Source organism: Gallus gallus, chromosome 14 (genome assembly GCF_016699485.2).
Source record: "Gallus gallus isolate bGalGal1 chromosome 14, bGalGal1.mat.broiler.GRCg7b, whole genome shotgun sequence".
NCBI classification, from domain to species: domain Eukaryota; kingdom Metazoa; phylum Chordata; class Aves; order Galliformes; family Phasianidae; genus Gallus; species Gallus gallus.
The window spans coordinates 4,994,726-5,009,054 of NC_052545.1; the positions used below are offsets into that span (position 1 = coordinate 4,994,726).

The 14,329-nt window shown below is 52.7% G+C and overlaps 2 protein-coding genes across 3 annotated transcripts; one reads left to right on the forward strand and one right to left on the reverse strand.

Moving 5' to 3' along the window:
* Window positions 1-79: 79 nt before the first annotated feature.
* ATPAF2 (ATP synthase mitochondrial F1 complex assembly factor 2) lies at window positions 80-6,477 on the reverse strand. Of its 2 annotated transcripts, none has more exons than XM_015294421.3 (8): window positions 6,400-6,477; window positions 3,995-4,039; window positions 3,514-3,659; window positions 3,035-3,132; window positions 2,004-2,084; window positions 1,783-1,895; window positions 1,323-1,438; window positions 80-692 (listed from the first exon to the last, which is right to left on the reverse strand). In XM_015294421.3, exons 1-8 carry the CDS (start codon window positions 6,404-6,406, stop codon window positions 555-557), a joined length of 744 nt encoding a protein of 247 aa, XP_015149907.1. In that variant the 5' UTR covers window positions 6,407-6,477; the 3' UTR covers window positions 80-554. The 2 variants fall into 2 exon arrangements, with proteins under 2 accessions (XP_015149907.1, XP_414815.1); XM_414815.7 differs by lacking the exon at window positions 6,400-6,477 and adding an exon at window positions 5,246-5,466.
* On the forward strand, window positions 5,654-13,920 carry GID4 (GID complex subunit 4 homolog). The gene is made up of 6 exons (XM_414816.7): window positions 5,654-5,997; window positions 7,757-7,816; window positions 8,344-8,451; window positions 9,172-9,273; window positions 9,969-10,099; window positions 11,233-13,920. The coding sequence occupies exons 1-6, from the start codon at window positions 5,785-5,787 to the stop codon at window positions 11,294-11,296; spliced, it is 678 nt and encodes a 225-aa protein (XP_414816.2). The 5' UTR covers window positions 5,654-5,784; the 3' UTR covers window positions 11,297-13,920.
* Window positions 13,921-14,329: the final 409 nt, after the last annotated feature.

The window sequence follows — 14,329 nt, forward strand, 5'->3', positions numbered from 1 at the left end:
CACCTGCATAGAGCCCAACAGCTCAGAATCTACACCACGGTTTGACAATTAAAACAAAGAAATACTCAGCAGCATTAGCTTTCAGTATCTTGCAGAGGCGTGCCTTTAATCAAACAGAGAGACCCTGGTGTTACATACAGGCACACAGAGGGATGAAGAACAGATGCAACGGAGTCTGTTTTCAGATTTCCATAACAAGTGTGTGTCAGGAGCTGGCAGCTATGAAGACATGTGGCATATGCTAGGTGTGTCTGTGCCGTGCCCTGCCCAGGAAGCCGTTTCTTTCAAGGGAGCTCCTCTGATGAATTACAGACACTGGTAATGGACAGTGCTGCTGCCTTGAATACGCAGAGGGAGCCCACCTTGACCTTTCCTCCTTGTGGGCTCAAAACTGCTGGCGCTGCACTGCAGCAAGGAGCTGCCCACAAAGCCACAGTTCCTCAGCACAAGGCTGATCTCAGACAAGCTGTTGTGGCAGGACGGTGGTTACCCTCTCTGGATCGTGGCAGTAATTCACTGCTGGGCATCTTCCTCCTCCACTCAGTCCCGCAGCCTCAATCCTGCAACAGCTTGTGTTTTACAGTCGAGCTCTCTGAACAGAGATGAACAAAGAGAGTCCCAGCTGCTGCACGAGCACGCAGCTCACACAGATCATAGTCATGGGCCCACTCCACATTGCCCCACCGCTGAATCTGAAGGAGAGGAGGAACACAAGTCAGTTCAGAACTGGATTACACGCAGAGCTGCTAGGCAACTCAGCCTCCTTTCTCATGTCTGTGAAACACAGGCAGCCCTCCAGGAGCTGTGCTGACTGCGCACTACTAGGGTAGGGAGATCTCTGGATGAATACAGTGAAAGGACATGCTTCCTCTGCACTGAGCTCTGAGGCAAAACCCCTTAAAGGGAGGATGAAAATACTCTCATCAACTTCAGCCATTTTGGGTCAGGGAGAGCTTCATTCCAGGCCAGATTCCAGCTTGTGCTCTCACAGGAAACAATTTAATAATAGTTTGGTGTCTAGCAAGGCCTCCAGGCTGGAAAACCCACAGCAAGAGAAGCCATCCATGGCTTTGCACTTCAGATTAGAGAGGGAGAAAAGCAGCCACCTGGGTTCTGCAAAACGAAACTGGCAGCCCCAAGAGCACCCCAGGCTGTTGCATCTATCATGTTGCTCTACAGCAGCGTGCTCCAGACTGGTGGAGTGGAACCTCTCTTGTAATAGCAGGCACTTCCCCTGCCAGTTATTTGTGGTGGGGGGGTGCATTTGTCATGCTGAGATTATTGCTATTTGAATTATAGGGTTGCTCTGTAACATAATTTACCTGGTATTCTTCCTCCAGCCGAGACAGAAGCACGGCTTTCTCTACTGTAATGTGCCTGTCAATCAGGCCCATGGACAGAATCAGAGATTTCAGCTGGGTGATTACATATTCTATACCTGGAAGGGAAAAATCCAAAACAAACAATATTCATGGTTGTTTTCCGCAGCATTACAGCAGCATCTTCCCATGCTCTGAAAGGACAGTCAGGCTGTGGTCCCCCCTCAGGCAGATCACAGTGATGCCTCCCCACTCCCATCTGGGCTCCTAACAGCCAGACATGCAATTAACAGCACAATAGTGCTCTCCCAACCACCATCACCACAGTGACCTCAATGCTCTGATCACCTCCGCATATCAGCAGGAGGGGAAAAACATTACAGTCTCTCCCCTTTCCCATTGAGAGGAGCTCTCCTGCCCTCGTGCAGCCCACACAGCAGGCTCCCGCAGCCCAGCCTCTCACCTTGCAGAGCCCACATGTTGTAGGAGGCCAGGTGGCTGATGAAGGTGTCCCTGGTGCTGGCTGGGATGTTTGGTCCCATGATGCTGGTAGAGGATCCGATTGCCACATTGTACCTGACGTGATCATAGAGCCCCTTAGAAAAGCTTGTGGATCTTGCAGCTCTGAGTCTGAGTCATGAGCACTACAGCTATGGGCCTTTAGAAATAGCTTAAACCTCTCACCTTTTCTCAGCCCAGGCAACAATAGGATCCCATTCTTTCTTCTGCAGCTCTGCCAAGGCAGCTGGCTCCTCCACACGATAGCTGGGACATTGCACAACAAAACCACGTGGGTGTTTGCTCACAAGCCAAGACTGCTCCCAGCCAGACTACAGCACTCCTGGGAAGGAAGTCTGTGCCCTCCATAGACCACAGTACGGGGAGCATAAGCCTCTTGTCCACCCTAGCAGCAGCAGCTGTGACTGGGAACAATCCCCCCGCTCTTCCCCAAATTCAGAACTTTTATTGTTCTAGAAAGGACAGTTCTATTCAGCTATATAACAGAGTTACCATCTGTACAACAGAAGACTGCAGATTACCTGAAACCAGCCACGGGATGCAGCAAGATTTAGTGATGAGAGCACAGGACAAATCCCACAGGGCCCCTCCTGCTGCCCTGCATGCCCAGTAGCTCAGCTCAGCACTCACCAGCCACCACCCTGCCCAGCCCAACACAACCAAAGCCACAAACAAAGAACAAGGCGAGTCCTGTTTCCCTCTCCCTTCAGGAGCAGAGCAGCTGTCAGTGGACAACTCAGAGGCTGAGATTGTGAGACATGAGCTTGGGTAGGCTGGATCCTGCAACCCACAGGAGCTTCAAGGAGCAAAGGGCATTTTGCTACTAGTACAAGTATTCTAAGCTTCCTACACCTTTATGGTACAGGAGTGCCAGGGGACTGGACTGACATTCCCCAAGGAAATCTTCATTTCTTGCTGCTCCTGCCCCCTGTCCAATGTGGACATCTCTAAAACAGATTTCAGTGAAAGAATATATCCTTCATATCTATACCTTTCAAATGCATGTAGTTTGTGGACATAGGACTGGCCTAAACTAATTCAAACCCCTGGGCCAAAGCCAGGACAGACCAGAGCAGTGACTTGGTTAGAGCAGACATTTTCCCTCAGTTCTCTCAATCACTCTTCCAAAAAACCACTCTTCCACTCTGCAACAAGACAACTCTGCCTCTGTGCCAGTGTATCCCACAGTCTCTTACCAGACAGTGTCAGTCTCCAGGAACTTCACAGCTGCACGGATCAGCTGCACTTTGTTTCGCTGAGTGGGATTGTCCAGAGCTGTGTTGCACAGTGTGGTCTGCAGGATAAAGGCAGCTGAAATCACTGTACTACGTCAAGCAGAAGAATTTGGGACAGACTGCGAGAACCAAGCAGCTCACTTAAGAGGGAAATGTAGAGCCAGAATACGGCTCATATAATAGAGTTTATCCAACTTGCTCGTACCTCTTGCTATCCCCAGAAATGCTCTCCAGCCTCTTCTCAAACTCCCCAGTGACACTGGTTTCCCTCCCAGTCCTCTAGCCAATATCCAGCTGCCTGTACAGCCTCAAGTTGTCCACAGTGCTCAGCCAAGGTGCTGAACTCCCCACTTCAATTGACATTAGGACAGCCTGCTCTTTCCATGTTCTGCCTCTGGAGACCATTTTTGTGCTTCAACACTCTGACATGCTGTGCTTACCAGGTGCATAGTGTAGAACTTGATGGTGTCTTTCTGAGAGTCCCATTCTGTTGCCACTGCAATGGCCAAGGCCTCACTGGGGACAGTGAAGAGCTTAGCCTGGGGTGTTTTCAGCTTCCGGTGGTCCAAGTTGATTTCAAAGCCTCCTGGGGAATCAGAGTAGAAATCCTGGGGAATTAAAGAGGAGCAGGCACTAAGGAACAACAGACTACCCCATAGAGGGAACAAGCTCAGAGCTGGAACTGAAGGGAGCACGGAATCAGCAAGTTTCCCACCATCATCAACATTTTGACATTGCTCTTCCCCAAATGATGCTGGAAACTTTCCCACCACACGGTTTTACTACAGATGAGGAAAGGACAAAGCACGCTGGTGACAAACAGCCCACTTGCACACCAGGGGCTGCAGGCATGCCACTGCCTTGTGGTGATAACCCCCTGCATGAGTACCAGCCCTCACCTGCCCCAGCAGCTGCACTCACCTTCTCCTTGTGAGATGCTCACATTCTGGTAAAACCGCTTCCTCTCTGGGGGTTGAAAACAGAGCAGTTGAAAGGGCAGTGAGAGGAGGTTTGGTCCCCTCCCCTTCTCCCCATCACAGGTCAGAACACAGGGAGCCCTCAGAGCTGCTGCGGCCCACAGAACTGTCACAAAATCCTGCTCATTCATCCACTCCTCAGCCCCTCTCCATTTCAGTGAGCTCTATTCAACCTGGGAGGTGTCACGGTTCTGATGACTCCCATAGCAATGCCCCAGCTACCCTGACCACCCATAGGAGCAGGTTTCTTGCAGACACCACCAGGAACCCTGTGCATGGCAGCAGCTGGGTCATGTGTCAGACTTGTTGCACGTGGCAGCTGAGTCACTGGGGAGGAACCACTGTCCTCAGCTCACCGCAGCCCACACATCCCACCCAGCAGCTCAGGTGCATGCCTGCTCCCCAGCACGCTGACCACAGGGAACTGCTGTTCTGCTTTCCAAGGAGCCTATTTTCATACTAGCACTGCTCCACATGCTGCCAACAAAATCCCAAGAGCTTGGCTTACATGGGAGGCGGTGCTGCAAAGACTCATCTCACCCACTCAAGGCAGGAAGAGCCTGCACGATTCCCTTAACAATTACAACCAGCTCATAAATGCTGAGCCCGTTTAATCCACCTCCTGGCTGTCTGTCACTGTGCACTGCTCCCTGCCAACATGGGCCCAGCAGGGAGAGGGAAGGGGATCCACGCATTCTCAACCTCCTGCAAGTTTCAGGGCCTCAGGAAATGCCACACTGCTGGAGCACAGCTGAGAGGATTCAGGCACCTGAGAGGTACCTCAGTGGGTTCCCAATGGCCCCACGATGCTTCAGTGAAACCCTGATTACCATCCTCCCATCCACGTGTTTCCAGCACGATCTGCAGAGGGGGATGCACCGCCCAGCACGTGTCTGAAGCACACCTGGGAGGGGGCGGGGGAGGTCACTGCCATCCCATCCGCAACCAAAGAAAACCTTCAAATCCACAAATGGAAAAGCAGCAGCACAGAGCGAGGCCCCACGGCCTCCTTACCCAATCCGGGGTGAATTTTACCCCTTCCCACTTTCTTCAGCCCGTTCTGAAGGCCAGAACCCCACACTGCCCTCAGCTGACCCTGAGGGGGGGTCTCCCACGAAACGCCCTCAGGATCCCCCGCCGAGGCCCCCCTCCTCAGACGGGGATCCGGAGCCCTCCCGAGGGGGCCGCACCTCACCTGCGGGAGGGGCGTAAGCTCGGCCCCCGCCCGGCCCCAGCGGGCGGCCCCGGGCTGCGAGAGCCGGGAGGCGGCCCAGGGCCTGCAGGAGGAGGCGGCGGCGCCACATCGCGGCGGGCAGAGCCGAGGAGAACCGGGAGGAGCCGCGTGCGGAGGGGAAGCAGAACGGCCTCCCCCGCCTCAGCGCGTTGCCCCGGGCGCCGCCATGCTGCCCCCGCGCCGACCAATCCGCGCGGAGAACGCGTTTTGCCCCTTCGGCCTTCCCGTCGCGTGAGGCGCGGGGCCAAGAAACTACACTTCCCAGCAGCCCTCGCGGCAAAGCGTGCCGGGAGGAACAGCTCTCCGCCAATCAGCGCTCCGCCCCGCCCTCCCGCGGCGCCGCGAGGGCCAATGGGAGAGCGCGGAGGCGTTGCCGGGAGGCCCCGAGCCAGGCGGCGGCGGTGGCGGCGGCCTGGGCGTGAGGGGTGCGGAGCGCGGGCGGCGGCCCCGGTGGCGGCCGCTCAGCCCCGGCCACGCTGGCTCCCGGGGACCCTCCCGAGATGCCGGTGCGCAGCGAGCGGTGCCGCGCGGGCGGAGCCGCGGGTACGGCCTCCTCGGCTCCCTCCGGGGCGGCCGCCAGCAGCTTGGTGCCGCCGCCTCCCATCAACACGGCGCAGCCCGGCGTGGCCACCTCGCTGCTGTACAGCGGCGCCAAGTTCCGCGGGCAGCAGCGCAGTAAGGGCAACGCCTACGAGGTGGAGGTCGTCATGCAGGTGAGGGGCTGTCCCGCGTCCTGCGCCCCTCGGGCCGCGTTCCCCCTCGCTGGGGCTCGGGCCTTCCCCTCACGGCCCCAGAGCGGGCCGGGCGGTGCTCCCCGCGCTCCCTCGGCACCCCTCGCTCCTCAGGCACCCCCTTCCCGAGTCCTCCCCGCTCCTTCGGCACCCCTCCGGTTCGGGAGCCCCTTTCCCCGGTTCCTCACATCTCTGTGAGCTCCTCCCCGCAGGTCCGGGCCTTCTGGCAGCCCCCTGCCCGGCTCTCGTTGCCCCCTAAGGCTCTGTGCTCCTCTCCCCTCACGGCTTACTTCCCCTTAAGGCTCATGGGATCCCTAACCCGGGGTCTCTCCCCTTTTCCTCTCACACTTTTGCCCCTTTTTCTCCTTGTGGCTGGTGAGATACCTAACATAAGGTCTCTTCCTCATTCCCCTCAGGCCTGGGGTGCCCGTGTGCCTCTGGGCTGCCAGGAGGAAGGGTGGGAGCCTGCCCTGTGCTGGGAGGTGCCCAGGAAGTCCCCAGCAGTGGGACAGCCTGTATTTCAGGCCTGGCTGGAACTCAGCAGGGATCCAGGTCCCTCTGCTGGGGTTTGGGTTCATCATCCCGTGGTGCCAATGGCTGTGTGGGGAACCAGGGGAGGGGTGCGGCAGTTCTGCTGTACTGGGACCAGATGGTTCTGGAGAAGGGGGCTTTCCTAATCCCCTCTGGAGTCATTGTCATCCTGCATGCTTTATTTTTAGTCAAAGGCACTCGCACGCTCGCTTTGGGTAGAGGTGTGGAGTTGTTAGTGCATGGAGAAGCCAGACATCTGATGCACATTTCCTATAGCAAATCACAGCCCTGCTTTGGTGGCGTTGGGTCAGGGGACCCAGGCTGGGTGTGCAGCAGTGATGCAGCCTGATGCATGGCTTGGCATTGGGAGCGAAGTCAGAGCCCCAGGGTCGGCAGATGGGGCAGTGTGAACTGTGCCCTCTGTTTTCACATCCAGTCTTCCACTTGTCAACAGCACAAGTGTACCCGCTACGGTTTGCTCTGATGGAGACATCCTATGGCTGTTCAGTTCACTGCATGCTGCTTTCTCACAGAGGCTGGCTCTATCTTTGTGCTAAAAACGCTGTTCTGTGCGTGTCAGATGAGAAGAGATGGCTGCCTGCTCTCCCTGTGCTGAGCACAGAGAAATGTGGCTTTTCTTTGATCACAGGTGGGGAAGAGCCATCTTCTCACAGCTGATGTTTGCACTTCCCTAAATAATTCGCTTCTTGCTTTGAAAACCAATCTGGAGATGTCAGGGGAAGGCTTGGAAAATCCCCCTGCTTGAAAGGCGCTCAGAGCAGAGGCATCCCACTGCTTCTTTTCTGCATAGCAGAAGAGGCATGATGCAGCCCAGGAGCTTACAAGAAGTGACATAAAAGCATTAGATCTGGGGAAGGGGCTTATTTGAAAATGCATAAGACATCACCTGCCTTCTGAGAGCAGGCTTTGTGTGCCAGGTCTGGATATGAGGCAGAGACCTCTGGCTGAGAGTGCTGTCTCAGTGGGAAGAGCTGAAAGCAGTCAGGACCATAAAGAGGATAGCTGAGCACCTTTAAATCCTCTTCCCAAGCCCCCTCCAGCCTTGGGGAAGGGGTGGCTGTGAGCTGGATGGTCAGTACCAGCTGAAGCAGAACCGAGCCTTGGAGGCTCTTGGGGTTAGAAATAGCTTTGGATCAATTGAGTGCCTTCTTGCGCGTGCTAATAGTAGGACTTTGCACTTTTTTTCTAGCATGTGGACATGGAAAACTCCTATCTCTGTGGATACTTGAAGATTAAAGGCCTTACAGAGGTGAGTGCTAATTGCAAAACAGCATGGGAAGACGGTGTTCAAAGGCTTTTCTTTTTCCTGGTGAGGTAGGAGAAGCTACCACTAGAAGGAGGAAGCAGAGGGATTGAGCATACAGCAGAATTGACCACTAAGTAGGTTAATGGCTTAAGTCTGCTGTTCTTGGCATATAGAGCAAATATGATGGGCGTTGATGGGAGACCTGAAGGGAGGAAGCTTATCTGGCATCCCTTAGGGTCTGAGCAGAACCCAGCCTGACCTTGCAGTCAGCTTTGGGCACACCCCTACCATGCTAGAAGAAAATATAAGAAGACCCAAACAAGTCAGGTCTTCATGTGCTTCTGTCCATATCCATCCAGTGTGGTCTGCTCTGTGCTGAATAGTCAGTGAGAGCTGTTTCATGGGTGCGACGCTTCTCACTGTGCTTCTCCAAGACCCTTGGGTAGTGTGGGGCCCTTGCTGTGAGATGCTGCCTTTTGCTGAGTTCTGGTCACTGAGTGACAAATCTTCTTACCTTTCTTCTCTCCTAGGAGTACCCAACCCTCACTACTTTCTTTGAAGGGGAAATAATCAGTAAAAAGCACCCTTTCTTAACACGCAAGTGGGATGCTGATGAAGATGTGGATCGTAAACACTGGGTAAATAAATCAGGGGCCAAATGCAGGTTGATGCAGTCCTGGCTGAGCAGCTGGTGTAGAGGTGAGGTACTGAGAGCGTCCATGCAAGGAGCTCTTCTTTGGGGTGCCCTCCTTCCTCCACCAGAGTCTTTGTGTCTGGAAGTCTCTTCAGCAGACTGAGCTGAGATCTCTGAGAAGGGAGGGGATGTCTTGCTTTCCAGTTGTTGGCCCTGGGCTTGGAAGGGAAGCAGGAGCAATTCCCATCTCTTTCGCTCCTATGAGAACACACTCCTTGTTTTGAAGGCTTAGCACAGAACAGAGTGGAGAAGGGGCAAGGTACCCCCCTGGTGCAGGCACCTGTGTCTTGTGGTACCAGCAACCTCAGCCTTTTCACTGGGACAAGGGTGTGCCCTGGATCAGGGCCACAGCATCTGGCTGATTACTTTGCTGCCTTGACCTTTGCTGCTGCTTGCCAGACTGATGTTTATTATATTTTTGTCAACATATATACACTGCAAGAAGCGCAGGACCTTCTGCAACCAGGCTGGATGTGGCTGTGGATGGCTACAGTCCTTGTTGCCCTGTGCTAGTCCTGGGGCACGCACTCAGTGCTGCTCTGAAGCAGTCCCTTCAGTGGGGAGGTCCTGATTTTTCCTCCAGAATAGCAGCTGACACTAGTAAGCACTCTTCCTGGTGTAAGCCTCCTGGTTTTTGTGTTTACTTGTTTTCCTTTTGTTCTAGGGGAAATTCCAAGCTTTCTACCAGTATGCAAAAACATTTAACTCTGATGACTTTGATTATGAGGATCTGAAAAACGGGGACTATGTCTTCATGAGATGGAAGGTAAACTGTGCGCCGCCTTCTTTGATGAGCTCCTTACAAGTGACTGACAGGGACTTGAAAGCTTTCTCAACTACTGGTGCCAGCCTAATGAAAGATCTTGCCCTATCTGACCTCAATAACACGCCATACATGCAAATTCCAGTGTGACTCCTGTCTAGTCAGCTAATTGCATCCTTAAGGGCTGCAGTCATGCCTGAAAACACAACAGGAAAATCCTGCTTGGTGATTCTCCAGAGGTTGAGAGAATCAGTGTCTCCAGCCCCTGTTCTGGCCCTGGGTTTGATGCAATTTGCTGGCCAGTTTGCCCCTCTTGACTCTACAGCTGGATTGAATCCTCTCTCTTGACGTGAGCTTTGTGCAGCTGTGAAGGGAGAGGATCCTCAGGCAGCTCTGATTGCTGATTTTGTGATTGGCCTCTGTTTTGAAAGGGACAGGTGTTGGACGGAAATTGATTTAGTATGCTCTTTAAAAGTGATTCTGCCCTCAGTTCTTGCTTCTCTGTAAGATGCTTACAGTGCCAGGTGGTGGAAAAAATACACAAGTCCTGGTCTGGGCTGCTAGTAATACAGGGAATGCTCAACCAGGAGTGCTTTTGTGTTAATGGGTGCTGGTACTCAGCTTGGGAGGGCCAATTTGGGTGAGGGAGGGGAGTATTTGACCAACATTTCTAAATGCAGCCTATGTTTTGTGTGCAGGAACAGTTCCTAGTGCCAGACCACACTATCAAAGACATCAGCGGTGCTTCCTTTGCTGGTTTCTATTACATCTGCTTCCAGAAGTCAGCAGCATCTATAGAAGGCTATTACTACCATAGGAGTTCAGAATGGTAAGGAAGCTTTCTTCCTTTTAGGGTGCTTCCTCAGACAAAGCAGGGACTCCTCTTTTGCCCGTCTGCAGCCTTGGGAGCACCCAGGCAGCGCACTTATTTTGGTGGGAAGGGGATTTGTTCTGGTTGCTGGACCCTGATGGGGAGGGAAGGTATGTGTTCTTGGCCCATCTGTGTGGTGTAAAGTGCTGTCTTTTGCATGGCTGATGGTAATTGAGCTGGCAGCGTGGTGCAGAGAAACACTGCATGGAAACGTGCTGTGGAGCAGTGAAGCAGTGATCTGATGTATCTGTGAGGTGTGCTGGGAGGCAGGCCCTGGTTGTGGTTCACTATTAGCATCCATCCAGAAGCTTGGGCTCCAGCCTGCAAACCTTTGTTGGAGTTGCCTGTAAAAGCCTGAAGTAGTTCAGGCTCTGAGCTTCTCCATGCTTTGGTCCTTCAGAAGATATCAGAGGGACCTGGGAGAGGGGAGCTTTGCTGCCTTCTCACCTGTAACAGCTCTCCTGCTGCTCCCTTCAGGCAGGTGTCTTGTTAGGCCAGTGCTTTGTAGTTCAAGGTGCTTGAGGTGTTGCTGCAAGATGCAGGGAACAGTCAAAGTTAATTGGTTGTGGTGGTGGTGTTTTTTTTTGTTAGAGCTATCTGACAAGTAGCTGTGAGAGCTCTTTTCCCTAGCTTTGGATAAATAATAAAGATATTTGTCACGCACAGCAAGTGAATCTGTAGGGTGTCTGGAAGCTCTCAGAGGGAAGGAGGGTGCCTGGGAGGCTTTCAGATGAATCCCCTCGAGCTAAGCTTTGAAAGATTTGAGTCTAATTTTCAGTTGAAGCAAACACTGTTTGAACATGAAAGTTGTCAGACTTCAAAAGGTGTCCAAAGCCCGCAGTCAGCCCTGCTCGATGGCAGTCTGGCTGCAGGTAGCTCCAAGACATGGGAATGGAAATGAGGAACGAAGCCGAGTCCTCCCAGGGGTTTGGCACCACTGATAAATGATTGCTTGAATGCCTCTGAGACTGTCCCAAAAGGAAGGGGAGAACCCACCTGGCTGCAACCTGCTGAACAGGAGGTCTTAGTTCAAGGCGGGGGGTTCTTTTGCTCTGTGTAATCTTCTCATCCATCTTTTTCCTCTCCCCCAGGTATCAGTCATTGAATTTAACTCATGTTCCTGAGCACAGCGCTCCTATCTATGAATTCCGATGACAGCTGTCCAGAACTGATACCACACAGAAGCAAACGGGGCAGGAGGGCATGGCCTGCCAGGAGGACTGTGTCCCTGTCGGAGCACGGGAATGCACGCTTCTCTCCTGCCCCTCGGACTCGCGAGAGAGAGAGCCTGAATGTTAACCCACCAGCCCAAGGAGCATGGCTGCTGGAGCTTAATTCTCCCTCCTGTCGAGTGGCGATTTGATCTTTAATCTGGTTTTAAGATACCTTTAAATGCACTTTCTTATTGCACAGCTAGTTTCTCTATCACTGAAATTCCTCCTGGCTCTCCTCTGGAAGCTGTTTCTCAGTAGCTGGAATCGGTCTATTCTCTGAGTAATAAGAAAACATAAGCTTGGTGCTTGTATTCTCCTTGTTACAGCCTGGTATGGGTTGAAATCACCAGGACTCAGGTTTCTTACCCAGATTGCCAGCTCTGATGCTCCCAGAGCCAGGCACGGCCGCGTGTGTGAGGCTCTGCTTGGCAGGCAGCTGCTCGGCTGCAGTCTGTCAAGGGAGCGTTGGCTGAGATGGATGAGGGTTGAACGAGTCTTTGCTTCCTGCTGGCTAATGAGGTTAGCCAGAGCTGCAGATCTTTCAGGAACACCGGCCCTTTGGAGCCGAGAGCTGTTCCAGTGTCTGGATACGCCACTGGGAATTAGTTTGATGTATGGACTTCCGGGCTGTCAGTAAAGTGGTTCTGAACTCTGCTTATAGGTGTATAATTTGCTCTTTAATTAAGTTAAGGGTTTAAAGAAAAAAAAAAAAAACTTTTATTAAAAAAAGAAAATATTTTTATGGTTCCTTTTCCCAAGGACCCTATGGCAAATGCACAATTACTCAGTTACATTTTACTGTTTTCACATTGAAAACCAGGAATGTCTATGTTAGTTTTTATATACGTGTATGTATTCAGCTAGCTTCTGCTTTGGGACAGTAATTGGAGTACAAGTGTTGAGCAGCATCACACAGACAGCTTGAACTGTTCAGCATTTGTACTCAGCCCTCATGCTACACCAACACCACTGCTTGATACCTTTATGCAAGGCAAAAAAAAAAAACAAAAACAACAAAAAAAAAAACCCAACTCAATATCTCTCTGACTTTGAAATGTTTCAAGTGATATAACTTAAGGCTTGTGTGCCAAAGTGTGTGTGTGTGTGTATGCGTGTGCAGGTTTTTTTTCCAAGACATTTTAAAAGTTGGCCTCAGTTGTATATTTAATGTGTCAGTCACCCCTGCAGGGCTTTTGTGCAAGTTTGGCTGGCGTTTTTCAGGCTGTTTGAAAACACCCCCTGAAGCAGACCTGCGTTATGTGCTGACAGGGCGGGTGCTGAGGATAGATTTGCTTGCCTAGGAGAGGAAAGCAAAGCCCTGTGCATTCCTCGTGTTGGTTGTTAGGGTTTTGTTTTCTGCTTCCTTTTGGCAGCACGTGGGGTACTGCGCAGCAGCTGAGTTGCTAGTGTAAGCCTTAACAAGAGTGGGTTTGGGTCTCAGTGAGCCTGTTCTGTATGCACCAAGCTGGGATTGTGCACGTTGGAGAGGCGGTGTGGCTGTTGGGAAGTGATGCGGTGCTGGAAGTGCCCTTCTGTGGGCTGCTGGATGGGGGTGAGTCCTGGGCCCCAGAAGCAGCAGCCCTGCATGAGGATAGATACGGGAAGGTGGAGCAAGTGTGTGCTGTTGTCCTGGACGTTCGTTGCAGGTGGATTTGTAGCGTCACATAGAGGCTGAGGAGGAGCTGGAGGAGAGGGGGGTTCTCCCAGGCTGGTGTGAGTAGGGCAGCTTAGAAACAGATTCTATTTTTATTCTGCTCCTCTGGGAGTAACTTGGCCTGCAGGGAGGTGAGGAAAGGCATTTCTACATGCGTGGCTCTGGGAGATGTCCTGGTTTTTGAGGCTAAAACTGATGGTGCTGCTCAGCTGTGAGAAGTGCAGGGGTGAGCTGTAGGGAGGGCAGCAGCACGGGTGCAGACCCTTCTCCACAGGTTGCTTTCAGGAGCTGTGTGCAGTGTTGGCAGTGACAGTAACCACCCTGTGCTGTTAGTGCAGTGTTACACTTGGGTTTCTAACGCTGTTCAGTTGAATTGGTTCTGTGGTTGTCTGTAGAAGCTGGATTAGGAAGGTTCCTGGGGTCATTCAGTACTGTATCTACCCTAGAATCTCCCCTGCAGTTTTCCTGTGAGAGCTGATGTGGGGAAGGAAGAGTGCTCTTCCCCTGTACCTCTGCCTGTCTCATGGCAGCAGACTCGAAACGCTTCAGCTGAAATCCCAACTGGCCTCAGTACGATGTGTTATGGACAGGGGACAGCGGGGAGATGTGAAGGGCCGCCTGTGTTCAGGACTTCTCTAAAGCCTTGGTTTTGGTTTTCTTTTTCTTTGAGTTGTTTGATAAGCTTAAGAGTTGTTCAGTATGTCACGTTGTGGTGAAAGGCGACTAACGGGTGAGGTGCTGGGAGAGGGAGTAACGGGGGATCCGAGGCTTCTGGAAAAGGTGTGAGTTCTTTTTTTTTTAACAATGTTGGCTGAAGAATCAGTATATTTATGGATGTACCATGGAAAAGGGACTGGGAGAAGTATTTTGCGGAGTTATCAACGTCCAAATTAAAAACAAAATGTATTTAAGGGGCCTGTATCTGTGTGTGTTTGTCAACCACGGCGCTTCTCGGCTCATGGGGACAACTGTGCTTCATCTCCCTGCTTAAAGACACATAGGAGAATCCAAATCACTGCTTAATGACTGCGAATCCAAGGGTTCAAGAATCCAATTGCCTTTAATAGGGGACATGGGATTGCTGTGGTGGGGGGAAGCTCAGTCCCAGTCCCTAACGCATCCTGCGGGCTCTGTGCCACGTATCCTTTCCTCCACCAGCCCTTTTGAGATGCCAGCGCGGGGAGCCCGTGCAGGAAGGGGGCTGAGGGGAACCACGGAGGAGGGCGGAACGCAGGGCGGCGGGCGGGGCCGGAGCGGTGTGCGGGGTGCACAGCGCCCCCCTGCCAGGCGGCGGAAGTGCGCGCAGCCCGGAGCCTTTAG

Bases quoted from the DNA above. Each gene is read 5' to 3' on its own strand.
- GID4 (XM_414816.7), top strand. From the start codon at position 5,785: ATGCCGGTGCGCAGCGAGCGGTGCCGCGCGGGCGGAGCCGCGGGTACG. The intron at 8,452-9,171 runs GTAAATAAATCA...CTTTTGTTCTAG, and splicing joins ATGTGGATCGTAAACACTGG to GGGAAATTCCAAGCTTTCTA. The intron at 10,100-11,232 runs GTAAGGAAGCTT...CCTCTCCCCCAG, and splicing joins TACCATAGGAGTTCAGAATG to GTATCAGTCATTGAATTTAA.
- ATPAF2 (XM_414815.7), bottom strand. From the start codon at position 5,354: ATGTGGCGCCGCCGCCTCCTCCTGCAGGCCCTGGGCCGCCTCCCGGCT. The intron at 3,133-3,513 runs GTAAGCACAGCA...TTTATCCTGCAG, and splicing joins AGTTCTACACTATGCACCTG to ACCACACTGTGCAACACAGC. The intron at 2,085-3,034 runs GTAAGAGACTGT...GCAATGTCCCAG, and splicing joins CTGGAGACTGACACTGTCTG to CTATCGTGTGGAGGAGCCAG.